The sequence below is a fragment of the Homalodisca vitripennis genome, chromosome 1 (genome assembly GCF_021130785.1).
Source record: "Homalodisca vitripennis isolate AUS2020 chromosome 1, UT_GWSS_2.1, whole genome shotgun sequence".
Taxonomy (NCBI): domain Eukaryota; kingdom Metazoa; phylum Arthropoda; class Insecta; order Hemiptera; family Cicadellidae; genus Homalodisca; species Homalodisca vitripennis.
The window spans coordinates 89,289,001-89,316,563 of NC_060207.1; the positions used below are offsets into that span (position 1 = coordinate 89,289,001).

Below are 27,563 nucleotides of genomic sequence, written 5' to 3' on the forward strand. Positions count from 1 at the left end.
ACTACTGAATTTCATTATAGATATTTAAAATTACAGTATAGTATCAGAACTGGCCAACAAAATTTAATTTAAAACCAATTCCTACATTATTAACAATAGTTATTGACACATGTGATTCTCTATTAATTTAATATTACAATTAGCACTCACACAATAATTACACGATGATACAAAACAACACACAAATTTGATAGCAGCACAAACTGTCGGGAAAACCTGGAATTAAAATAGAAAAACATTTGAAACTGCGATCGTAGCGCATTTCTGCTGGATCCAATTTAAAACATACCAAGATAAAAAACAATTTATTTATAAACCAAAAATTAACTGATCAATTACTGCACACTTAATATTTACCAATTTCAGTTAAAAGTGTATTTTACTAAAACTTCCAATTTTATATCTGGATAAACTCTATTGATATTCCTGATTAGCCTAATCTAAACTACCGAATTTCATTATAGTTATTTAAAATCACAGTATAGTATCAGAACTGGCCAACAGAATTTAATTTAAAACCAATTCCTACACTATTAACAATAGTTATTCACACATGTGATTTGTATGCTACTTAATTTGAACTTATCTGACCAATTTTGACTGCAGATTAAAAATGTAAATTACAACAAATTATTTGAAATCCATTAGTTTAAAACTTTATTATCTAAAATGTCAACAATAGTTATTCACACATAGAAACACAACCTTTTGATTTGTATGCTACTTAGGTTATTTGAGGTAATGCGACCAATAATCTCTATTAATGTACTATTACAATTTTAGCACTCACACAATAATTACACAATGTTTTATTTTTTATTTTCTTCCTTTTGCCTGTTGGCTGGCTTTTATAAACTTATAACGCGGCCACGTAGTACACTTTTTATATAACTTTATTCTATTATATTTTAATGTTATTTGCCGTATTTACTTTTGAAACATGAACCTTACAAAACAACACACACACATTGATAGCAGCACAAACTGTCGGGAAAACCTGGAATTAAAATAGAAAAACATTTGAAACTCCGATCGTAGCGCATTCTTCCAAGATCAACACTTAATAATTTACTAAGAATTTCACTTAAAAGCTAAAACTTCCAATTTTATATCTGGATAATCTCTATCCTCCAAAGTGAGTACAGAATATATTGAAATAAGAAGTGGTGTTATTTTTATATGTTTATGCTTACTCTATGCTTTCAAGACTATAATTGATTAAACGTATGGCTGTGTTGTAATATTATAATGTTTACATAGAACAACTGGTGAAAATTTAACTTTGCAATCTGCATTAGACTACTGATCAAGCACTTCATAATAACGTAATCTAAATGTAAAAAAATGTTTCTGCCTCTTTGGTGAACTTCAGCTGAAAATATTCACAGCTGTTAAGTATCAGTTCACTTTGTATTACGTGTCGTAGCACAGTCTGTCGGATCCAATATAAGTTAAAACACTCCAACATCAACAATTTATAATTAAAAATTTAATTAAATTTGACCGAATAAATAACCATAATGAAATTCAGTAGTTTGGATAAGCTATTCAAAAATATCAATAATTCTATTGTGATGGTGGCTGCTTATTATACTTCAGCCTTTAAATAACTATAATCCAATTCGGATAGTAGTTTGGATAGGCTATTCAGAAATATCAATAATTCGATTGTGATGGAGGCCACTTATTATACTTCAGCCCTATTGGAAAACCATCTTATTTGTTTATGTACACTCCTGAAGGATTAACAAAAAATATTGTACATTCAATAGCATTACGATAAATTAAGTTGTAAATTTAAAAAATATACTTGTTATAAAATTAGTAATTTAAAATTACAGTATAATGTCGGAACTGGCCAACAGAATTTAATTTAAAACCAATTCCTACACTATTAACAATAAGTAGTTATTCACACATGTGATTTGTATGCTACTTAATTTGAACTTATGTGACCAAACTTGATTATCTAAACTGTTAACAATATTCAAACATAGAAACACAACCTTTTGATTTGTATGCTACTTAGGTTATTTGAGGTATGCGACCAATATACTCACTTCAATGTGCAAAATGAGTTCAATAACTTTAATAAATAAGTAGGCCTATAGTTTTTTATGCACTTTAAACATCTTCAATCTCTATTAATGTATTATAACAATTAGCACTCACACAATAATTACAGAATGTTACAAAACAACACACAAATTTGATAGCAGCACAAAAATGTCGGGAAAACCTGGAATTAAAATAGAAAAACATTATGGCTGTGTTGTAATATTAGGCCTATAATGTTTACGTAGAACAATTGGTGAAACTTCATCTTTGCAATCTGCATTACACTACTGATCAACCACTTTACAAATTTAAAATATTAACTTTCTAAATTTTAAATGTGAACAAATGTTTCTGCCTCTTTGATGAACTTCAGCTGAAAATATTCACAGCTGTTAAGTATCAGTTCACTTTGTATTACGTGTCGTTCGTGGCGCAGTCTGGCGGATCCAATGTCAAACACTCCACCATCAACAACAATTTATTATTAAAAAATTAATTAAATAAAAGGGTACGGTCCAATAAGCGGACCCGGTTTTTTAATATCGAAGAATATAATCATCGATACCTAAATATTCGCATATCGAATCATAGACTATCAATCGATATAAAAGTAATAACAATCATATGTTTAAATTAAAATGTGAAAATTTAATGATAACAAATAAATAAATGAAAGATTAACCATAAACTCATTATAACTTTAACTAAATGAAACAGAACGAAAACGTTTTTACTAAAGTTGTGTCCACCATTACCTTCTTTTTTTGCATCTGAAGACGACCATGTTAGCTCCTCTGACAGTTACATTTGTTACCTTTCCACAAATATCACATAATGGATTCTTAGGTACTCAACCCAACATCCTGAAGCCATAAAAAAAAACATATTTTATCGTCTTTTAAAAGCAAATTTCGTGAAGCTTCCTAAGATTGACGGCCATTTTAATACACAATGTTACGTGAAATTTAAAATATTACCTAATTGTATTATTTGAAAGTGTTTAACCAGCTGTTCATATAGATTAATTTAAGTTGTTAAAAAATAATTCATCAGTATCGAATTGATTATATCGATGGTTATGATTAAGTAATAATCGTTTGCCAATTTCGATATAAAAAAAACCGGGTCCGCTTATTGGACCGTACCCAAATAAAATATTAAAACTTGACCGAATTATGAATCTAAACCATTCTCGGATCCAACTGAAGACACACAAAAAGTTTCATTAAAATCGGTCCACCCGTTTAGGAGGAGTTTAGGACCATACACACGCACACAAGAAATATATATATAAAGACATAGTAATGCTTATTTTAGCGTTAATCATGTAATTGTTTTTTTTAGCCTTGTAAGTTTTTCGACTAATAAATATATTTAAAAAAAGTTTGATCTCTTTATGCTCGAGATGAAGATTGGCCTCAATATTTCCCGCAACGTTTCCTGAGTTAAAAATACTGATAACATAAATATTAAATTTTTATGTTCTACACTGAAGTTAACAGTTTTTGTTTTATAACCGGATTATGATTATCAAGCAAATAAAGCATAAAATAAGGGCTATTGGCTGTAAATGATGTCGTAATCCTTATTCGGATATTGTATTTTCTTACAACTAACTTTTTGTGTATTTCGACATTGTTTATGTACACCACTTCTTTTTATAAAATGCAAAATAATTAAATGTTTAATAAAATACTAAAGTATTTATGAACGTCATAAAAATGTATAGCAAATGATAAGGGTAAATTTAAACAACCTATGGAAATACCTTGTGCGGTTATTGTTCTTGATCCGAACCCGCCACAATCAATATAATTACTAAACAATCACAATGTACTCGAATGACAAATGGATCGTTGGAGTACAATGGATTATAAGAGTACTCTTAGTATTACTCCGAGCCCTAACCAAACAAGTACTATATCTTACCTACATTAACCTACATTGTATATTGATGGATATCTGGTCAATATCTGGTCAAGGTAAGAATATCAGGGTCAATAGCAAATACTATTGCTATACTGTAGTATTTCACAATTTAAATAGACAGTTAAGCAGTTAAACCTGAACATTTTCAAATGTTATTGTTAGATCACGTTAAAATGCAACTCATTCAATTTTATTTTCTCTTGAATTTTCTACATTACGATTCAACATTGGTTCAAGAAAATTGAATCGAGAATATACATTGTATCCGATAAATGAATGAGTTATTAGGTTTTATACACAAGGTAAATAGGTTGTAATAAAAGTGCATTACTGTCATTTGTGGTTCAATCAACATAGTTATATACGCGTATTAAGAAATATTCTTCTCTTGCCAAAAGGAGAACCCTTCTCTCAACTACTTCGTGCTTTCCTCATTGGTATCTGCGCTGATCACATACGTATTTACTTACTGTAACAATCTGCTTCAATGTACACAACTCTGTGTCTTTATGAGTTTCGGTATGTGTATTTTCCTTAGCTGTATAAATTTCCTCGGTTTTTTTTTTAACAAAATAATGACAAATTATAAGTTTGAGTCTTCTACAGTTTTTATTTTATTCCATGCTCATCACTTTTGTCAGCATATTTTGTTCAGATATTTATAATGAATACGTTAAGAACTCTTTTGAAATCTAACCAACGTTTTACTCTCTAATATTATGCGTAAGGGATATAGTGATTATTTTTATTATATATAAAAGAAACTAAATAATAGTAGATTTTAAATCATTAATTGTAACTCGTGTGAACAAAAGTGGAACTGAGAAAATTGTAATATTGTAATTCCATTTATCAAATACTTGGTGGTAATGGCCTTGTGTTAATACTTTTTGTGGGTGAAAATACAACATACATATAATTAAAATACTGAAGTTAAAAGGTTTTATTACTTACACACTCAGAAAACAGTTATTTTGGTTTTTAATAAAAACATGAACATTACACCTAAACTGTAAAAGTACTATGAGATTTCGACACATTTTTCGAGTTTAATTACTACCATTGTTATTAATGGTACTAATTTGAATTTTGAGTACGTATGGATATCTTTTAATGCGTCTGAATCTTGATAAATATTCATTAAATCGAGTTACACCTTGAAGTTCAAATTTTTTGAAAAAAAAAAAAAAATAAAGACAAAGCTGACATTCACAATTCTTTATAAACAATTCTAGAGACTAGCACATGTCATAAAATCTTCTTCCTAATCCAAGCTTTCAGAAAATAATTTTGATAATTTAAGTACAGTCATGTGAGATTTAATAGTGTAAAACACGATTAAAAAACAAATTTCACAGATGAGTTAACTCTAATATCTCATCTTTTAGGGCTCCATTCTTACCATCTGCAAAATGTTTCCACGTACCGGCAAACAAATAAAATGTAGTAATAAGCAAATGCAAAACAAATGATTCGAAAACCAACAATATCAGTCTGTCCTCATTACATTTTTAAGATCTACACCATATTCAGAAATAAAGTGATAAAACACATTCTTAACAAAAATCATAAAGTAGAATTTAATTTGGTGTACTGTTCAATTAAAGAAACATAATTAGATTACATGATTAACTTTAAAAAACATTTTATGAGATTTTGCTAATTATTTTACAATGTAACTTCTAGTTAATTTTGTTTTCTTTTGTAGGCAATGTTTTATCAAAGAAGTACAAATTGTTTGGATGAGTATTTAATTTTGTGTGTAAAATATATTGCAGTAAAATCAAAGTAATTATGACGAAATTTAAGTTAATCAATATTGTATTAATATAATTGTATATTTTGGTTAATGGAAACATAAATGATTTAGTTCTTGAATGATGAAATATATTATAAATGTAAATATCATAGCTATATCGTAATTTGTACTTTCTCTTATGTTTTTTAATACTAATAATTACTTACAATATCAATATGTAAAATTTAGACAGTGATATTAATCGGTGATTAAACTGTACACTCTAGAACTGAGTACGGGTCTCTCTCTCCCCCCCCCTCTCTCTCTCTCTTTGCGTTTTGTTTTGTACAATTTGCATAACATAGATGAATCTTATTGTATTCATTTACGAGTACCATACATTTGCTTTAAGTGTTTCAATTCTCATAAATGCTCATAACACAACGAACACACAAATAAATTAAAGGAATACTTCTGTATTCTATGTCAACTTGGATAATTCATAGCCATATTCTTAGGAGATAGCGTTATTCTTTGGATATAGCTTTATTCTTTGGAGCTGAACCTAATTGAATAATAAATATGGTTAAATTGAACGTTGACACAGACCTGACAGTCACACAAAAGTGACAGAAAACACAATTGTGTCTGTCATTCACAATTGTGTTTAACACACGCCAATTGAACTGAATGTCGTTGTTGATGATCATTCAACTTATAAAATCAACAGTTTAAGCGAAAACTATTTTACCCTTCATGTAAAAGTGTGGAAAAGAATAAATAGCTTTTAGATATTAGTATTTATGTACCCTAATCGGCACAAATAATTCCGGAATATGACGTAGCTGTAAGAACAAAATTAAACTTCATAGTGCTCAATTCATACGTTGATATCACAAGAAATCCATATGTGGTTTTGAACTTCCAAAGTTTTTCTTTTTATGAAGTGTGCGAGTCATATTTTCCTACGAAACAGGACAATGTTTATTCTCCCAACGCATACAGGTTATGGCTAGGGGCCACCTCCTGTCGAGGTCCATGAGGAAGGATTACGGGCAATATATCTCAGTCATGTCACTTTAGAAGACGGGGGAGGCCATACAGGGACAACATGACAACCTCTTATATTATGTAAACACGTAGTATAATATCTCAAATTAGATTGAAGCACAATGGTTAGTACGGCAATAAACATTTATTATAGCTACTTATAAATATCGTGTAGTTCTCTATATTTAACTATTGCACTCGATTTTTTAATAAAAAGTACTAACTCACGTGACTACTTTTTTATTACTGATAGAAGATTACCCATTATATGTAGAGTATAGTTATATAACCTGGAATGACAAAAAAATATAATGTAGATTCATTTTTCAATTTATTATTCGGTATAATCTGTTATCGAATTAGAAATATCGTTCTAGTTGAAGGAGGTCCAGGATCCAATAAACTCAATGTCTTAAAAAAAGGATTGTGTTGATATTTGGGGGTAGTCTAAAGCACGTTTCCAAGATATCAGCACCCTCTTCACAAAAAGGGATCCCTTATCAATTTACACGAAGGCGCTTGACAAGTTAATTGTTCGTGATTGAAAATAAGGGTACAGAATGAGATGTTTCAACCAAATGTTTTTGTGTCCAGAAGAAACCAGTAAATTTATTTCTGATGGGAATCATATATTAAATTAATTAACTAAATAATATATGAAACATGTATTATTCAGAACCAATATCTCGGACAGTATATTGATAGAAGAAATTTTTGAAATCAGTGTACATACATTTATTTGTTTATATGACGTTTCTGACCAAATTTTAAATAAAAATCTATAGTAATTTACAACATTAACAAACATTCTGGGAAATAATAGGCGGTTGTAAAAAAATGTCATGTATTACAAATCTTTTATATAATAAATTTTATCATATTGCTATATCGTTTATATCCCTATCCCATTTATTATTGCTGCACTCTTCCTTAATGTTTTGCCTGTCAAAGTATGTTAAAAATATTAACACAAATATTATTAAATAGTTATTATTTATTTCTACCGATACTGCTATAATGCCTTAGAATTTTGGATAGCTCACTTCTAAGTATTAATGTATTAATTTTGTAATTCAGAAAACATAAGAAAAAGAAAAGAAAACAATAGAAAGAAGTTTTAAACCTGCCCTACAACTCTTAGGATATGAGCATCATTGTTACAGGAAAGTGATGGAAATTTCAATGAAAGTATTTTGTATAATATATTGAATATTCCAAACATGATCCAGTCAGTACGTCAGAAAGCAAAGTTAAAAGATTTCCTACGATGTTGTGGTAATATAGCAGTCAGGCTCCTGCTTATTTTCTATGCTGCTGCTATCCATAGTATAGTTCTTTCTTAGTTTAGCACTAACAATAAAGATAATACAAATACTTAATCAACTATGAAGTTTTTAGTCCCATCTAAATATAATTTTCATAATTTAAAGTGATTTTCTCTCACTAAAATTCATCCAAATCCAACAATTGGAAATGTGAAGAAGAGGGATATTATTAAACAACCTTTTGAAGTGAATTGTTTTGGTAATAATATACAGTAATTTAGTTGGTTAGATTTATACCTAAAGGCTACTTACCAAGATGGTTTTTTGATTTTTATTTCTTTTAAGGAGCAAAACCATTATTTACTCATTTTACTGTCTATTCATTTTAAAATCTCTACATAGGAAAATTTTTAATGCAATTGCAAGTAAAGTATGCGATATGCGCATATTATTGAGCAGTTACAAAATTCAATTAAATTTATAAACATTTTAATTGCCGGGGGCTTACTCAGTGTAATAGCATATTTTAAAATCAATACTGTGCTCATAACAATGTTGTGGTAAGTAGTTAATGACTCTACTCTCAGCTGCATGACACTCTGACAAAATTTAATTGAGAATGCAATTGTATTGTACTCTTTCTTTCATCTCTTCCTTTCATCTTCATTGTATATACTATAGAAAGATGTTTGTCAACTCAGATATTTATATAGTCTTCGGTATGTTGGCTATTATGTAATTTTTGAATTCGTATAACAACTCATAACTCGAGTCTCGTGAAGTATTTGATGGATTTGGTAAGGACGTAATCAACAGTTACATTGTCAACGAACATATGTGCAATACCAACTTACAATACCGAAATCTGGTAACATAATATACGACGTGAAACAGTCTTCCAGTGGTATTCAGTACATCATAAAACCCTTTCCACAATAGTAAACACGGTAGAAGTGAAAGTTAATATTTGCATTAAACAAACACGAATATGCCCACGTTGTTTTACGTGAACTTGAACCATGTTGCCTTTATGTGATACAGGTTCTGTTTGTAGTAGATGCAAATATTGCTTTCCATGTTCAAGAAAATACTCGACAACAACTTTAATAAATTTGATACACGTGTTTCACAAATGATATGATACTAGAGAAGGAATACATATAAGAAGTAAGAGATAAATATGTAATTTGTACTTAAACATTTCAAAATATGTGTGGTTTTAAAATAGGAAATATGGTTAGAACAATTGGCTCAAAATAAGTGTAAACCCCTAGATTCTGTTCTTAGAGTAATAGCTAGTTTTCTCTTATTCTGTAAAAATATACTGCATAGAACGTGATTTTTTATTTTATAAACTAAACGCAACTTACTGTTTATTTCCAAAACAGAATGAGAATCAAACTTTAACTAAAGCAGAAGTACAGTTTTTAATAATAGAAAAAAATTCATGAACAATAAATTATTATAAAAAATGTAATGTGCCTCTTAAAAACTAATTACATAAGTAAATAAGTATTAACGAAGAAAATAAGGTTACATGAATAATAAATATAGATATATAACAAAAATGCTATTATTAATACAATAACATAGAAGAAAGCCGCATATGAGCCGCATGTTTCGTATCAGATACAAAACATGTAAAGTAATTTTGGTTTCTTACAAAGTTTTCTTCATCCTTAAAATTTTGTTTATCATATTTACTTAGTACCTTTCTTTCTTTAGTTTCATAGATCATTAGATGAAACGGCATAAATATCGTTTTAGAACAATAACGTTTCTACTATGCTGCCTTCAAAACCTTGCTATTGTGCATATATTTTACATGCATGTACTTTATTACTACATTACAGGTTACAATATAGTTTAAAATCTGTGTCAAAGTTTAAAATTGGTATACTGTACATTATGTAATAAACACCGTAGAAGTATTGAATCCTTCAACGTTTTGGAATCCAATCGCGAGATGTACTTCTTTACGGAGCGTATGGTAGAAAAGTCTTATGTTTTGTTTACAAAAGCTTTTGTTTATATTGTATGGCAGCCAACAAATAATTGTAGCAAATTATTTTATGAACTGACAACACAACCTCGTAAATTGTTTACAAATCATCAACCAAATGTTGCAACTTCACAGCTACGAATGACGCATCTGTTTCTTCAATCTGCACCTAAAGGAATATGTTTTATCTACAATAAACTGATATGTCAGTTAAATAGTTTATGTAAGACCATAACATTTTTTGCTGGCTGTTATACTAATACTGGAAAATACAACACTAATTGTATTTGTGATTTTGTTCCATTTCACTTATGTACTGTATAAAACCTATTTGTTAAAAGTTTTCAATCCCAATCATAATATATTTGGGTAAGCAAATCTTAATTACTCGTATTTTTGTATGCACATAAGTACAGGTATAGGTATATAATAGGTTGAAAATTATACGTTACAAAAATGGTAAAATAATTTAAATAGTTTAAAAGAAAAAGGGATGAGAAAAATGGAAGAGTATGACTTTTTTTCAGCACATACGTGAATACGTATGTGGCGTCTGTAACTTTTGTGTTGGCCAGTGGGTCGGTGTCGTCTGCCGATTGTAGGAGCTGCAATTACTTATTCCTGTTAGCAGAAGTTCCGGTGATTAGGAACTACTGTAATCTAGTTTGTACAGGATGAGGACAACTCTCACTTTGCTTTCAGACTCTGTAGGGTGAACATGAGCTGCGCAATTTAGTGGGCAAAGTTATTTAACAAAGCTGGCTGCCCCGCTCCCTCATAGTCCCGGCACGGTGTAGTGGTTATAGTATCGTATCTAGCCTTTCTAAAGACTCATGTACCTTTTAACTTAGTTAATTTAGGCTAGAGTATCCTCCAAATTCACTTAAGCTAATAAGTAAATCAGATTGCAGCTATAATTGAAATGAAAAGTCGATGAAGCAACTTAAAGTAAATATCTTCATGTGAATGTTCGATCTGTTACTTAGCTTTGTTCGGAGGGAACTTCAGTCTCACGTACCGTTTGTCTGATGTCCTTCCTTATCTTTATCCTGCAATATGCCTCTGCATACCTGCGAACAAGCAAAATACTGATAAAGATAGTGGCAAAAAAATTATATAACCCAGTAAATGTAACATATACGTTGTATAAGACGGATTATTGTGTATTTTAATATAGGTTAACTTATTTGAATCATTATATTACTTATAAACCTACTTGTTGAAAACCTTTTGTTCTAAAGGCATATTGCTTTTATTTCAACTGGTCAGTTCAAAGGAGTTATAAATATTAACGCTTTAGTTTATTATAATAATTATAAGAACGAGTAATTTGTAAAAACAGGGAAATTTTCACTAACAGTATTTATTAAAATGTTAAACTTTATAATGTATAATTCTTAAACAAAAATTAATGAATGTTAAAAATATAATGCTTATCAAATATTTGTAAATTAGTTAAAGTAAAAATAGTTAATCTTTTACTGTAGAATTTTAAGTAAAAACAGTAGGTTAAGTTTAGAATGGATTTAATATAAATATTTCGTGTTATTATGTCAGTTATGTGTCGTTATGTAAGAGCAATTAGTCACACTAACCAAACGTTTTCATGATATTACACTTGTGTGTTAACGACATCGGTTCACGGTCGTTTTTATGTTCAATCAGCCGTAGCTCTACCTGAATTTGACAGATGGGTTTCCAACGAGAGGCTGGAGCAATTTACTCAATACAGACCTCACTCCAGAATTTAATATAATGTTGTTAATTTTGGCTCGTAATGTTTATATTATTCATTAATAAACTCAATAATCAGAACACACATTTTAATAATTGATGCTCATAAAATCTTGTAATAACTGATTCTACTGCCCCATAAAGGAAGAAATAATTAAATAATGTTTAATAAGCCCTCTTATAATCTGTAGATAAAAACTACCCAACCCAAAATGGTGGTAATACAATTAATCAAGTCCATATATTAAACACATCAATATAACTAATTGTTAATGAGAGTCAACATACTTCATGATAAATAATTGTATACAATACGATTGCTTAATTCTTTAGGTTATAAGAAATCAAGAGAAAGGTTTACATAAAAAAGATAAATATAATACATAGCATTTGTCTAAATATTAAAGACAGCAATGCACACAAATAACGCTATACAAACACAATGCAAAGCTATATAAGTGTTCTTAGTTTAAATTAACCCAGAGAATCTCGTATCGATTTCTGTAAATCTTTTTAAATCTGTTTAAAGATTAATAAGATGGAAATATGAAGCTTTCTAGATATTGATAGTCTCATTTCAATTTCATCCATGATGCTTGCACGTGAGTGGATAAAAAACTAGTAAAATAGTTTCTGGAGTAGTATTACTATATTACACGTGTTGACCGACAGACAGTCTCTCTTTATAATATAGCGTTGGGCGACTGCTATTTATCTGAATATGTCAAATGCCAGCTATATGAAAATCATGCATACAGAAGCAACTAAAAGCAATATTCTGTTTTTTTCTGAATTATAATATGTAATACGCTTCTAATAAATACAATAGGAAATAACAAAATGCTGCATCCTAAATTGCAATGTGTTCTTCACATTATTAAAACATAATCATGGTGTGTATTGCGACATAAATGATTAAGTTTAAGAAAAATGTATAATGATGTTTTTTCTCAATATGTATTAATTTAAATCATTATTATACACTACAGTGCCAAATTTATTTCACTGTAGGTAAGAATTTCAGAATATTAGTATAATATTAATGAGATTATATGTTTAAAAGAATTACCAGAAAAGCTTTTGTAAGGTAAGAGGCTTAATTCTTTATCCTCAATACCATATGATTCTAATTTTTCTAGCAAGGTTTTATGGCAGACACTATCAAATGCCTTTGTCAGATCCAGAAAGGCTCCAACAGTATGATTCCCTTCATCCAAATTTTCTAGCACATTCTCAATATACATTGGCGAGGGTGATCACGTCTCCTTATAGATGCCAAGATCTTGGTGTTCAGGGAATATAAAATATGTTCCTGGAAGTGAAATACGTATACATCATTGCACTACACAAATTCCACAGAATCAAAGTCCACCTACTATTAAATATTTGGGGCTTCTATTTTTTGCCTTTATTTTCTTGTTACATAACTAGTGTCTTAATTCTAATATGGTTAAAAACAATTTCCAAATATCTTATTCTAAATAAACTTAAGGTAACATTGTCGAGTCTTAGGAGGTAGGAGAAAAGTCAATCAAGTGTCGATAAATTACTAAAATACTAAATAACATGCAATAATGGTAATAAATAGTTAAAATCGTCAATATATACTAAATAACATGCAATAAATAAATAAATAACTATAAAAACACATGGAAGTTCAGTCTTGCCACTGCTGGACGCCGGATACATGGGTGACATATATGTCTCGGCTCCAGCGAATGGCCTCGGAGACGCAGCGACGGGAGAGGGATGTGCCGTATCTACGGTGAACCCCGAGGCGTGCCAGGGTCCCCCAGTTGGCGCTGTCCCACGCACCCAGGGAGCCGACGATGAAGGCGTCCACGGAAGTCCTGTAGCCTCCGGCCGTCAGCATCCGGGCGAGTGGTCCATAGGTGTCCAGCTTCCTCTCCCGCGCAGCCTCGATGGCCCGCCAGCCGTCCTCGTACGGAACGGCGATGTCGACGATCTTGACGATCTTGTTGTGGGCGTCGATCATCACCACATCCGGACGGCAGCGCACCATCTCCTCCGGAAAATCGTCTCGGCCTTGGAGCAGCGCTTGTAGGGGCACCCGCTGGTTCACGCGGACCTCAACTCCCTCCGCAGGTCTGATGGCAGCGACGAGGAGATCCTGGACGGCGTTGTGTCTTCGCGTGATGCCAGTAGCGAGGCTGGAGGTGCAGTGGCAGAGCACGTGGGCGGTGGTCTCGTCGTGTTGACCACACCGCCTACAACGCCGATCGTTGACTCCCCAGCGCCGGCAGCCGTTGAGAGGGAGGACATTCAACCTGGCCCGGTGAACAAACCGCCAGTCCGCAAAGCGTGTGTAGCGTCCCTCGTGCAGCATGTGGTTGGCCGTGGCGCAGGTGGTGGTGACCCTGGCCACCCTTCCCTGGTCGGGTTTCGCGGAAAGGGTGGCCCTGAAGTGTTGCTGCAGCGAGGAGCGCAGACTGGCCGACAGCGCGTGACGGGAGCCCCTGTCGACGATCCTGAGAGCCCTATCCCCAGGGATCGTGATTTGGAATGTTGCCCTGCCGGCACACCAGCCCCAGCGCAAGTCAGGCAAGCGCTTCTTCAGCCTATTCAGAGCCGCCCGCGCGGCAGAAAAAGTGGTGGCAACATTGGAGTTCCCGGGGAAGTCGCCGTTGAGGTATCCCACAAGGAACTCCATTCCAGCGCGGGCAGCACTCCTTTGGCCCGCAGAGGCCGCCAATCCCTCCAAGGCAAGCGAGGCCACCCTGGCATCCGGTGAGGTGAGGAGCCTGAACGCGTGGTTGATGGCGGCCAGGTCCGAGAGGTCGGCCAGCGGGACGAGTCCAGCCCCGCCGCAGGAAGGTGGGAGATAGACCAACTCGGCACTGGCGCGTGAAGGGACGTTGAAGATCTTCTTCATACCACACTTGATCTTACTGTCCAGGCTCCTAAGTGCAGTCTTGCGGATCCGCGCGGTCTTCAAGTTGAACTCTAACTGCGGAATGATGAAAGTCCGCAAGGCGTGCAGCTTCTGCCAAGGCGCCAGCACACTCCGAAGGACGGCCTCAGTCTCGGCTTCCAATCTGGCGATGGTGGCGACCGGGGTTTGGTCCACCTTCATCCCGGTGGGGACTCCAAGATGTTGGTAGGAATCCCCTTCTCCGAGGACCCGAAGCGGCGCACCGTAGATCCGGAAGACTGAAGGTCTAGTAGTCCTCCGGGCAACATGGAGCGTGGCACACTTGGTGGGCTTGAACCGGAGTCCAACCCACGTCGCAGCTGGGATGACGACGTCCAGCAGAGCCTGAAGAGACGCCTCCGACCTCGCCACAAGGGCAAGATCATCAGCGTATGCCAGGACGCTGACGCTGGTGCCGTGGAGTACTGCTCCATGTTGGTCCTCCAGTGCAGTGAGCGGCCGAATCAGGTACTCCATCACCAGATTGAAGAGGATGGGGGAGAGTGGGCAGCCCTGGCGAACTCCAGCTCCAAAGGCGATGGGGTCAGTCGATCCTCTGGAGTGGCGAATGGAAGTAGAGCTCCCCTGGTATAAGTCCTCGATGAATCGCAGCTGGTCTTGCGACAGCCCCGCAGAACGGAGCGCGGCGAGGAGGGCGGAGTGGGGGACACTGCCGAAGGCGTTGGCGAGGTCGAACCACGCCACGCAGAGCTCGCTCCCACGCCTCCTTGCGTCATCGAGGAGTTCCTGGAGGATGAAGTTATGTTCCAGGCAGCCCTCCGCTGGGGTGAACCCCTTCTGAGCCCCAGAAATAAGGTTGTTGTCGGAGGCCCACCTGGAGAGACGATCCGCCAGGAGACTGCAGAGGAGCTTCCCCGCAGTGTTGGAGAGGGCGATGGGACGCCAGTTGTTGATGTCGCCAGGGTTGTCCTTCTTGTGTATTAGCACCGTAGAGGAGGACTTCCAGGATGGTGGGAATCGTCTGGCGGCGATGCAGAGGTTGAATACAGCCGCCAGCACGTGTCCTGTCGGGTCTCTACGGCGCCACACGTTGTAGCGGACCCCATCAGGGCCAGGAGCCGTATTAGAGGCCCTCCTCAGCAGGAGGGAAACCTCCTCAGGTAGTGCAGAGTCAAGCAGTGGAGGGGGGTGCAGAGCGGGAGGGACCAGGCAATTCGGTGGAGGGACACCGGCACATCCATCTCTTGAGGAATAGGAAGCCTCAAAGTGTCGCTTAATGGCCTCCTCAGGGATGGAGCAAAATGGCGATGAGGAGCCCAGAACTTCCCTCATCGCTTTCCGAGGAGCCCGTCGGTAGAGGCGCTGGAGCCTTGCGGCCTCCCTGACGTCCCGGCGATTGTCACGCGGCGCGGCAGCAGCACGGCGACGAGGAAGCCTAGGAGGATTTGTGGGCTGCGGTGCCGTCGAGAGTGAACTGAACCATCCAGAGCGACGATGAACTCGTCCCATGGGGTCCCCGGGATGAATCGGGGCAGCCACTGACGCTGCCAAGCTGTGAGGTGGTCAGGAAGCTCAGCAGGAGAGCCAGGAGGTAACCCAGGCGACGGAGGATCAGGCGGAGGGTCTGGAGCTCCAGGTGAGCGACGGCCAAGCGGCATGGCTCCGTGACACGGCGCAGCCGGAGATGGTGGGGGGTCCGGCAAAGGGGGGCGGCCGGGCGAAGGCTCCGGCGAAGGTGGAGGCGGTGCCAAGGGCGGATGTACCGGTGAAGGCAGAGGCGGCGGCGGAGAGGGCGGAGAAGGTAGTCCAGCAGGTGGAGGGTGGTCTAAGGGGACCCTGGGAGGGGTCAATTCCCGATCCTCTGGCAGACGGCGACGTCTCAGGGCATTCCGCGCTCTTGCCGCCGCTGATCCAGCCCGCTGGAGGGTGGGCGGCGACTCAGGGGAAGATGATGATGAAGATGTGGGGGCAGGTGACGCCTGAGACTCCTGTGTAGGACGAGCAGGGGTGGCGACCCGCAAAATGAGGTCCTGCAGGCCGTCAAAGGATGTTGAAGCGATCCCCAACTCGTCCTCATCCCCCACCTCAAATGGTGTTCCCTGGTGCTGCTCCTCAAAATGAGCCTTAGCTCTCTTGAGAGAGTACTTGTACTCACGACAACTAAACTCAATATCGCAGCACACATACGAGAGTTCCCAACCCGGCCCATGGTCCTGAGTGAGGTGCCGTTTTAGTCCCTCCCGCTTTCTGATAGTCAGTACACCTGACTCACGACAGACAGGGCACTGAAAGCGCTTGGTGACCGGCAGGGCAATGTATAATGTAGGAGGAGCCTCCATGTAGGACCGGCAGTAGAAGTTTGAAGAAGCAGAAGGGGGGAAGCAGCAGAGAAAGATTAGAAAAAATCATGCAGAGAGTCATGCAGTGAGTGAAGCCAAGTAAGCATGCAGTTAAGATGAAGGAGAACTGACGTGAGAGGAAAAACAAACAAAAAACTCAAAGAAAATTGAGTGAAGAGAAGTTGAGAAAAGGCAAAAAGTCCGAAAACGTGCAAGTTTAAGCATGCAGCCGGCCTACATGGGACACACGGTGCCGCAGACGATGGGTCAGCGGCCCACCACATTGAACAGCACCGCACTGGAGGTCTCCTATAGCTCAACGCTTTATTCGGGAAAGCTGGTGCCCCTAGCCAGCCCCACCGGGACTCCTGGTTAGGCAGGGCGAAGCTGCCAGGAGTGCGTCCCACCACTCCCCCAGGAAATCCAAACAAAAAGCCTCAAGCGCTCGCTCTGAGACTCAAACTTAAGGCTAAGATCAATTTGATCTTAGCCAAAAGGCCGAGAAGCGATCAAAAAAGAAGAAGAAAAAATAATAATATTCAGTATTTTGATATAATAAAAGGTTCCAGTCTGATTCATATAGTATTTTAAATGTTGATACGAATTTTTAATAATCATTCCTAATACGTAAAATAATAAACATAACTTATAAAATTATGTAATATATAATTTATATTTCACTATGAGTTTTAATTTATCCTAGACTACGATTGATAATCGCAATTTGGAACAAAATACTGTCTTAAATTTTAAATAAAAGTCAAATATTGCATCTCAAGTGTATTATTATTGTATTAATGTAGCGAAACTTACTGTTTATCATTATAAGATATTCAAAGAAAATATTGATTTTGCATTATCTGTTTGGTAAGGAGACTCTCAGTCTGATAAATTATAACTAATTACCATAGCTCTCACAAACATCAGTTTTTCCAGTTGACCCGAGGCGCAAAACGTATGGAAACGGAGGAAATTTTGTCTTCTTGAAAAAAGCTAAGTATAGACATGATGCACATAGTTATAGCGTAAATGCAATTTTACATTGTGCCAAATACTAGATAACAAATTGCAAAATAAATATTTAACAACGAATGAATATCTCATGCGAAGGATACACCTAGAATTTCTTACAGTGATTTTATGAAGGTTATATGGTACATATTCAAAGATTTATATTATTTTGTTATTACAAGGTAGGAGTACGCCAGGCCATGTAACAGGTGTGTAAACGCAAAAGGCTGAGGTTCAACGCAAGATTTCAAGTTTATAGCCATTTCATTATTGACAGAAATGTTTACATTCCCTGCCAGACTGAAATAAAAGTTATTTCACTCTAATGAGTGATAGGTTTCCACGATACTCACCTATAATTGGGCATTCAACGTCACTTCACTCATTTTTATCTATGTATCTAAATTTCAAGTCTACAGATGAAATCTTTCTCGAGATATCTTTCTCACATTATAAATTCACAATTTTAAACATTATACTAGTTTTTTATATCAGTGTGTAAATAATACATTCTACACACCACTGTATAATAATGTTGGATATGTTGGGATAATTAGGTTACATGTAAAACGTGTCACATGTTAAAATCTCTTATGAGTATAGTTTGTTTACAAATTTGTTATTCTTTCCGGTTGCTATCATGGTTATGTATAAGACCAAAATATTTGATAAAGTTCAGCCAAATCTGACTTAATGACATGCACCACAATCGATCGCAGTGTTCATCATATGGAAGTGAAACTTCACGCACAATTTCAAGTCTAGGTCAGTTCGTTTTTCAAAAAAACTTGGGGAAGGACAGACAGTAATAATATTTTACAAAGTCAAAGACAAAAGTCAAAGACGGTAAGGCATGTGGTATTAGTTTAGGTAAAAGGTATTTTCTTACCATCCACATCCTGTCCTAAGGTGTGTGTGTTTCAGCAGATTTTCGCTGAAACACACACACCTTAGGACAGGATGTGGATGGTAAGAAAATACCTTTTACCTAAACTAATACCACATGCCTTACCGTCTTTGACTTTTGTCTTTCGACTTTTGTCTTTGACTTTGTAAAACACTTTGCAGTACCAGCTGTTCAAGGCTTTCCAAGTTCCATGGCTACTTCGCCATGCTGATGAGTTCCGAAAATAGAACGAAAACAGGATAACACGTAAACTGGGTCATAAAACTTTTCCCATTTTGCAAGACACTTTGTCCAGGCGACAAGGCTTTGTCACAAAGAGAACGGTTACCCTTTTGGGATCCGAAAGCTCGCAGAGCCCGGTCACCCTTTTGGGATCCGTTACTCCGTGACGGCCAAAACGCTTTTGGATTTTGTGTCAATGCAAACTTATTCTTTGAGCTAACGCTCTTGACATATTTGCGGATATTCTATTTCGACTTCGATTCGTCTCTTCAGCTAAGGAGTTCGTGCGTAGAATCAGCAGATTTTCGCTGAAACACACACACCTTAGGACAGGATGTGGATGGTAAGAAAATACCTTTTACCTAGTAATAATATCTATTCAGCCCCATGAGTGATACGCTTCGCTAACGTTCAGTGAACTTGTACTCCCGTACTTCAAAACCTCTAGAAACAACAGATTAAGCATGAAATAAAATCCGTCTGCGGGATTATTTGCCACATTTTAGTAAATCTTTGCCTCTATTCCAAATCCTGGTGATATACTCAAGGTGGCTATATACCAACAAATGTGTGCGTTATAAATGAATAATTAGAAAGTTAAAAACCAACATAGCTATATTGAAGTTCCTCACGTATTTCAAAATATATAGGATAAGAAAACAAAACATTATAATTATTTTAAAAGTTTTAAAATTTCTAAAACAATTTGAAATATTAAGAGATATAAGTAAAAGATATAAGACTCCACACGTGAAAGAAAGGGATGAATTCATAACATCGCACTTACCGCAATTCATACGATAGATCCAAGAACCATAGCAGGAATGCCGCAGAGAACTGAGAAGTTAAGTTAAGCTCAAACTGAACAAGAACTTCGCGTTCTGATACAACAAAACTCCGTGCTAAGTCACCATGTACGACGAGAAGACGATGTTACTAGACTCGTTACCTGAGTGACAGTTTAATACACTAGTGCCAACATTCACTGCAAACAAGTCTTTCTACAAAGGAATTACATTTACCACTTGGGTGTCAATGACACGCATACGATTTGTTACTTCTTTTAAAGGCTTATTATGTCCTTCTTTATTGTCTAACAGTTGTTTTTTGTCACAATTAAATCAGTATTAGATAAAGCTGCAGATATAATCTACAATGCAACGATCTGTTGTTATTTTTGCCCAACATTAATCCGTTGAAATTATTGAATCCAGCGAGTCTTCAACACTTGAACACATGGCGCTACCACTTGACTGTTGTCGTGTATATTGATGTAAAAAAGTTTAAACCTGGAAGAAATACAGGTAATTAAAGTGGTCAGGTATTGACCCCAGGCTTAACCAAGCATTAAAAAAATAATTTTTCTAGATAAGAAAAAGGTTCAAGAAATTGGAATGTTTAAATATTCAGCACAATTATACACGAAAATATATTTCAATTGCTTTAAAATAATGAAAACAATAGTACACGATGCTCACAAGATAGCCAGTTGTAGGAGGATGGACTGACAAGAGGGAGGTTGTTGTGACAGGTAAAGATCGTTGATCGTTGTTCTCTATAACGCAAGGGAGTAGTTCATTATCCCGAGTATATCTAAATGGTTTTATGTTATTACATGAAAACGGCTCTTTTTTACCCGTAGCCTTTACGTTACGATTTTTTGTGTGTTGTTCGTTATTCCCCTGGTACGCCTCACTAATAAATACTTTAGATGTCTATTATTATACTAGTTACCGATCATTGGGCAAATATATTCATCAATTCATCTGCTCTTTGTCTAGGAAAGTACGTTGTTTGAAAGTCAAATATAAATTTAAAATAGTTCATTTAAACTGTATTCAGTATAGTAGCTGAATATTTGTGATTATGAAGTTGGATATTGGAGGTCTATATTAAAATAAACTTTAAAGGAGTAGGACAATATAAGCTTACATTTTATGAGAAAATATTTTATATTTATAACCGTCCATTACATTACCATAAATTCTTTAGTACTAATTTATAAACTGTTACACTGAAGATTTGTAATGTCTTACTGTTATTTATAATCATAATAATATTTAGGATATATAGCGTAATATTAAATAAGCTTGTTAGAGATGGACGGAGTGTGTGATGCCGGCCAATAGCCCAGCCGAGCAACAGTTGAATTAGCACTCTGATAAGGGCTGTTTGTTGATGACTGTACACCTTCTAGTATCGTGCCTTTAAACTACTCTCCTCTCAGAAGCAGACGCTTGTGTACTGTTGTGATAAACACTGACGAGCACCTCTGCCTATCAATATTCAATATGAAAGACAAAGTTCAGTTTGAAATACTGTAATAGTTTTGACTGCAACGGCTCTCTTAGCATATGTATTTGAACAAAAATTTATGAACAATATGGGAGAGCGGTTGACTAAACGACGTAAGGCATAGTTTTAGAAACTATGTTAATGAAGGTGCAGGTCCTTATCCTGCCTGAGCTTCAGTATATTTGATTATATTATTCACCTTGTACTAATTTGAATATTTCCATTAATCTCTTTGTTCTCCACTTGTCTTTCAAAAATAGGCATAGTGACGTCAAAGAATGAGCACATTCGTAAACATTATAAACACCAAATATGTAGCAGACCCTTGACTAAAACGGCACCTCACTCAGGACCATGGGCCGGGTTGGGAACTCTCGTATGTGTGCTGCGATATTGAGTTTAGTTGTCGTGAGTACAAGTACTCTCTCAAGAGAGCTAAGGCTCATTTTGAGGAGCAGCACCAGGGAACACCATTTGAGGTGGGGGATGAGGACGAGTTGGGGATCGCTTCAACATCCTTTGACGGCCTGCAGGACCTCATTTTGCGGGTCGCCACCCCTGCTCGTCCTACACAGGAGTCTCAGGCGTCACCTGCCCCCACATCTTCATCATCATCTTCCCCTGAGTCGCCGCCCACCCTCCAGCGGGCTGGATCAGCGGCGGCAAGAGCGCGGAATGCCCTGAGACGTCGCCGTCTGCCAGAGGATCGGGAATTGACCCCTCCCAGGGTCCCCTTAGACCACCCTCCACCTGCTGGACTACCTTCTCCGCCCTCTCCGCCGCCGCCTCTGCCTTCACCGGTACATCCGCCCTTGGCACCGCCTCCACCTTCGCCGGAGCCTTCGCCCGGCCGCCCCCCTTTGCCGGACCCCCCACCATCTCCGGCTGCGCCGTGTCACGGAGCCATGCCGCTTGGCCGTCGCTCACCTGGAGCTCCAGACCCTCCGCCTGATCCTCCGTCGCCTGGGTTACCTCCTGGCTCTCCTGCTGAGCTTCCTGACCACCTCACAGCTTGGCAGCGTCAGTGGCTGCCCCGATTCATCCCGGGGACCCCATGGGACGAGTTCATCGTCGCTCTGGATGGTTCAGTTCACTCTCGACGGCACCGCAGCCCACAAATCCTCCTAGGCTTCCTCGTCGCCGTGCTGCTGCCGCGCCGCGTGACAATCGCCGGGACGTCAGGGAGGCCGCAAGGCTCCAGCGCCTCTACCGACGGGCTCCTCGGAAAGCGATGAGGGAAGTTCTGGGCTCCTCATCGCCATTTTGCTCCATCCCTGAGGAGGCCATTAAGCGACACTTTGAGGCTTCCTATTCCTCAAGAGATGGATGTGCCGGTGTCCCTCCACCGAATTGCCTGGTCCCTCCCGCTCTGCACCCCCCTCCACTGCTTGACTCTGCACTACCTGAGGAGGTTTCCCTCCTGCTGAGGAGGGCCTCTAATACGGCTCCTGGCCCTGATGGGGTCCGCTACAACGTGTGGCGCCGTAGAGACCCGACAGGACACGTGCTGGCGGCTGTATTCAACCTCTGCATCGCCGCCAGACGATTCCCACCATCCTGGAAGTCCTCCTCTACGGTGCTAATACACAAGAAGGACAACCCTGGCGACATCAACAACTGGCGTCCCATCGCCCTCTCCAACACTGCGGGGAAGCTCCTCTGCAGTCTCCTGGCGGATCGTCTCTCCAGGTGGGCCTCCGACAACAACCTTATTTCTGGGGCTCAGAAGGGGTTCACCCCAGCGGAGGGCTGCCTGGAACATAACTTCATCCTCCAGGAACTCCTCGATGACGCAAGGAGGCGTGGGAGCGAGCTCTGCGTGGCGTGGTTCGACCTCGCCAACGCCTTCGGCAGTGTCCCCCACTCCGCCCTCCTCGCCGCGCTCCGTTCTGCGGGGCTGTCGCAAGACCAGCTGCGATTCATCGAGGACTTATACCAGGGGAGCTCTACTTCCATTCGCCACTCCAGAGGATCGACTGACCCCATCGCCTTTGGAGCTGGAGTTCGCCAGGGCTGCCCACTCTCCCCCATCCTCTTCAATCTGGTGATGGAGTACCTGATTCGGCCGCTCACTGCACTGGAGGACCAACATGGAGCAGTACTCCACGGCACCAGCGTCAGCGTCCTGGCATACGCTGATGATCTTGCCCTTGTGGCGAGGTCGGAGGCGTCTCTTCAGGCTCTGCTGGACGTCGTCATCCCAGCTGCGACGTGGGTTGGACTCCGGTTCAAGCCCACCAAGTGTGCCACGCTCCATGTTGCCCGGAGGACTACTAGACCTTCAGTCTTCCGGATCTACGGTGCGCCGCTTCGGGTCCTCGGAGAAGGGGATTCCTACCAACATCTTGGAGTCCCCACCGGGATGAAGGTGGACCAAACCCCGGTCGCCACCATCGCCAGATTGGAAGCCGAGACTGAGGCCGTCCTTCGGAGTGTGCTGGCGCCTTGGCAGAAGCTGCACGCCTTGCGGACTTTCATCATTCCGCAGTTAGAGTTCAACTTGAAGACCGCGCGGATCCGCAAGACTGCACTTAGGAGCCTGGACAGTAAGATCAAGTGTGGTGTGAAGAAGATCTTCAACGTCCCTTCACGCGCCAGTGCCGAGTTGGTCTATCTCCCACCTTCCTGCGGCGGGGCTGGACTCGTCCCGCTGGCCGACCTCTCGGACCTGGCCGCCATCAACCACGCGTTCAGGCTCCTCACCTCACCGGATGCCAGGGTGGCATCGCTTGCCTTGGAGGGATTGGCGGCCTCTGCGGGCCAAAGGAGTGCTGCCCGCGCTGGAATGGAGTTCCTTGTGGGATACCTCAACGGCGACTTCCCCGGGAACTCCAATGTTGCCACCACTTTTTCTGCCGCGCGGGCGGCTCTGAATAGGCTGAAGAAGCGCTTGCCTGACTTGCGCTGGGGCTGGTGTGCCGGCAGGGCAACATTCCAAATCACGATCCCTGGGGATAGGGCTCTCAGGATCGTCGACAGGGGCTCCCGTCACGCGCTGTCGGCCAGTCTGCGCTCCTCGCTGCAGCAACACTTCAGGGCCACCCTTTCCGCGAAACCCGACCAGGGAAGGGTGGCCAGGGTCACCACCACCTGCGCCACGGCCAACCACATGCTGCACGAGGGACGCTACACACGCTTTGCGGACTGGCGGTTTGTTCACCGGGCCAGGTTGAATGTCCTCCCTCTCAACGGCTGCCGGCGCTGGGGAGTCAACGATCGGCGTTGTAGGCGGTGTGGTCAACACGACGAGACCACCGCCCACGTGCTCTGCCACTGCACCTCCAGCCTCGCTACTGGCATCACGCGAAGACACAACGCCGTCCAGGATCTCCTCGTCGCTGCCATCAGACCTGCGGAGGGAGTTGAGGTCCGCGTGAACCAGCGGGTGCCCCTACAAGCGCTGCTCCAAGGCCGAGACGATTTTCCGGAGGAGATGGTGCGCTGCCGTCCGGATGTGGTGATGATCGACGCCCACAACAAGATCGTCAAGATCGTCGACATCGCAGTTCCGTACGAGGACGGCTGGCGGGCCATCGAGGCTGCGCGGGAGAGGAAGCTGGACACCTATGGACCACTCGCCCGGATGCTGACGGCCGGAGGCTACAGGACTTCCGTGGACGCCTTCATCGTCGGCTCCCTGGGTGCGTGGGACAGCGCCAACTGGGGGACCCTGGCACGCCTCGGGGTTCACCGTAGATACGGCACATCCCTCTCCCGTCGCTGCGTCTCCGAGGCCATTCGCTGGAGCCGAGACATATATGTCACCCATGTATCCGGCGTCCAGCAGTGGCAAGACTGAACTTCCATGTGTTTTTATAGTTATTTATTTATTTATTGCATGTTATTTAGTATATATTGACGATTTTAACTATTTATTACCATTATTGCATGTTATTTAGTATTTTAGTAATTTATCGACACTTGATTGACTTTTCTCCTACCTCCTAAGACTCGACAATGTTACCTTAAGTTTATTTAGAATAAGATATTTGGAAATTGTTTTTAACCATATTAGAATTAAGACACTAGTTATGTAACAAGAAAATAAAGGCAAAAAATAGAAGCCCCAAATATTTAATAGTAGGTGGACTTTGATTCTGTGGAATTTGTGTAGTGCAATGATGTATACGTATTTCACTTCCAGGAACATATTTTATATTCCCTGAACACCAAGATCTTGGCATCTATAAGGAGACGTGATCACCCTCGCCAATGTAAAGCCTCTTACCTTACAAAAGCTTTTCTGGTAATTCTTTTAAACATATAATCTCATTAATATTATACTAATATTCTGAAATTCTTACCTACAGTGAAATAAATTTGGCACTGTAGTGTATAATAATGATTTAAATTAATACATATTGAGAAAAAACATCATTATACATTTTTCTTAAACTTAATCATTTATGTCGCAATACACACCATGATTATGTTTTAATAATGTGAAGAACACATTGCAATTTAGGATGCAGCATTTTGTTATTTCCTATTGTATTTATTAGAAGCGTATTACATATTATAATTCAGAAAAAAACAGAATATTGCTTTTAGTTGCTTCTGTATGCATGATTTTCATATAGCTGGCATTTGACATATTCAGATAAATAGCAGTCGCCCAACGCTATATTATAAAGAGAGACTGTCTGTCGGTCAACACGTGTAATATAGTAATACTACTCCAGAAACTATTTTACTAGTTTTTTATCCACTCACGTGCAAGCATCATGGATGAAATTGAAATGAGACTATCAATATCTAGAAAGCTTCATATTTCCATCTTATTAATCTTTAAACAGATTTAAAAAGATTTACAGAAATCGATACGAGATTCTCTGGGTTAATTTAAACTAAGAACACTTATATAGCTTTGCATTGTGTTTGTATAGCGTTATTTGTGTGCATTGCTGTCTTTAATATTTAGACAAATGCTATGTATTATATTTATCTTTTTTATGTAAACCTTTCTCTTGATTTCTTATAACCTAAAGAATTAAGCAATCGTATTGTATACAATTATTTATCATGAAGTATGTTGACTCTCATTAACAATTAGTTATATTGATGTGTTTAATATATGGACTTGATTAATTGTATTACCACCATTTTGGGTTGGGTAGTTTTTATCTACAGATTATAAGAGGGCTTATTAAACATTATTTAATTATTTCTTCCTTTATGGGGCAGTAGAATCAGTTATTACAAGATTTTATGAGCATCAATTATTAAAATGTGTGTTCTGATTATTGAGTTTATTAATGAATAATATAAACATTACGAGCCAAAATTAACAACATTATATTAAATTCTGGAGTGAGGTCTGTATTGAGTAAATTGCTCCAGCCTCTCGTTGGAAACCCATCTGTCAAATTCAGGTAGAGCTACGGCTGATTGAACATAAAAACGACCGTGAACCGATGTCGTTAACACACAAGTGTAATATCATGAAAACGTTTGGTTAGTGTGACTAATTGCTCTTACATAACGACACATAACTGACATAATAACACGAAATATTTATATTAAATCCATTCTAAACTTAACCTACTGTTTTTACTTAAAATTCTACAGTAAAAGATTAACTATTTTTACTTTAACTAATTTACAAATATTTGATAAGCATTATATTTTTAACATTCATTAATTTTTGTTTAAGAATTATACATTATAAAGTTTAACATTTTAATAAATACTGTTAGTGAAAATTTCCCTGTTTTTACAAATTACTCGTTCTTATAATTATTATAATAAACTAAAGCGTTAATATTTATAACTCCTTTGAACTGACCAGTTGAAATAAAAGCAATATGCCTTTAGAACAAAAGGTTTTCAACAAAGTAGGTTTATAAGTAATATAATGATTCAAATAAGTTAACCTATATTAAAATACACAATAATCCGTCTTATACAACGTATATGTTACATTTACTGGGTTATATAATTTTTTTGCCACTATCTTTATCAGTATTTTGCTTGTTCGCAGGTATGCAGAGGCATATTGCAGGATAAAGATAAGGAAGGACATCAGACAAACGGTACGTGAGACTGAAGTTCCCTCCGAACAAAGCTAAGTAACAGATCGAACATTCACATGAAGATATTTACTTTAAGTTGCTTCATCGA

General features: G+C 38.7%; 4 protein-coding genes across 4 annotated transcripts; 2 read left to right on the top strand and 2 right to left on the bottom strand.

Annotated features, from left to right (window-relative positions):
- Positions 1-13,433: 13,433 nt before the first annotated feature.
- LOC124369322 lies at positions 13,434-16,001 on the bottom strand. The gene has a single exon (XM_046827317.1). The coding sequence runs from the start codon at positions 15,999-16,001 to the stop codon at positions 13,434-13,436; it is 2,568 nt and encodes an 855-aa protein (XP_046683273.1).
- Positions 15,998-17,008, bottom strand: LOC124369382 (basic proline-rich protein-like). The gene has a single exon (XM_046827413.1). It carries the CDS (start codon positions 17,006-17,008, stop codon positions 15,998-16,000), a length of 1,011 nt encoding a protein of 336 aa, XP_046683369.1.
- Positions 17,009-17,231: 223 nt separating this feature from the next.
- LOC124369453 (basic proline-rich protein-like) lies at positions 17,232-22,678 on the top strand. Its single transcript, XM_046827486.1, has 2 exons — positions 17,232-17,312; positions 21,794-22,678. Exons 1-2 carry the CDS (start codon positions 17,232-17,234, stop codon positions 22,676-22,678), a joined length of 966 nt encoding a protein of 321 aa, XP_046683442.1.
- Positions 22,675-25,242, top strand: LOC124369525. The gene has a single exon (XM_046827570.1). It carries the CDS (start codon positions 22,675-22,677, stop codon positions 25,240-25,242), a length of 2,568 nt encoding a protein of 855 aa, XP_046683526.1.
- Positions 25,243-27,563: the final 2,321 nt, after the last annotated feature.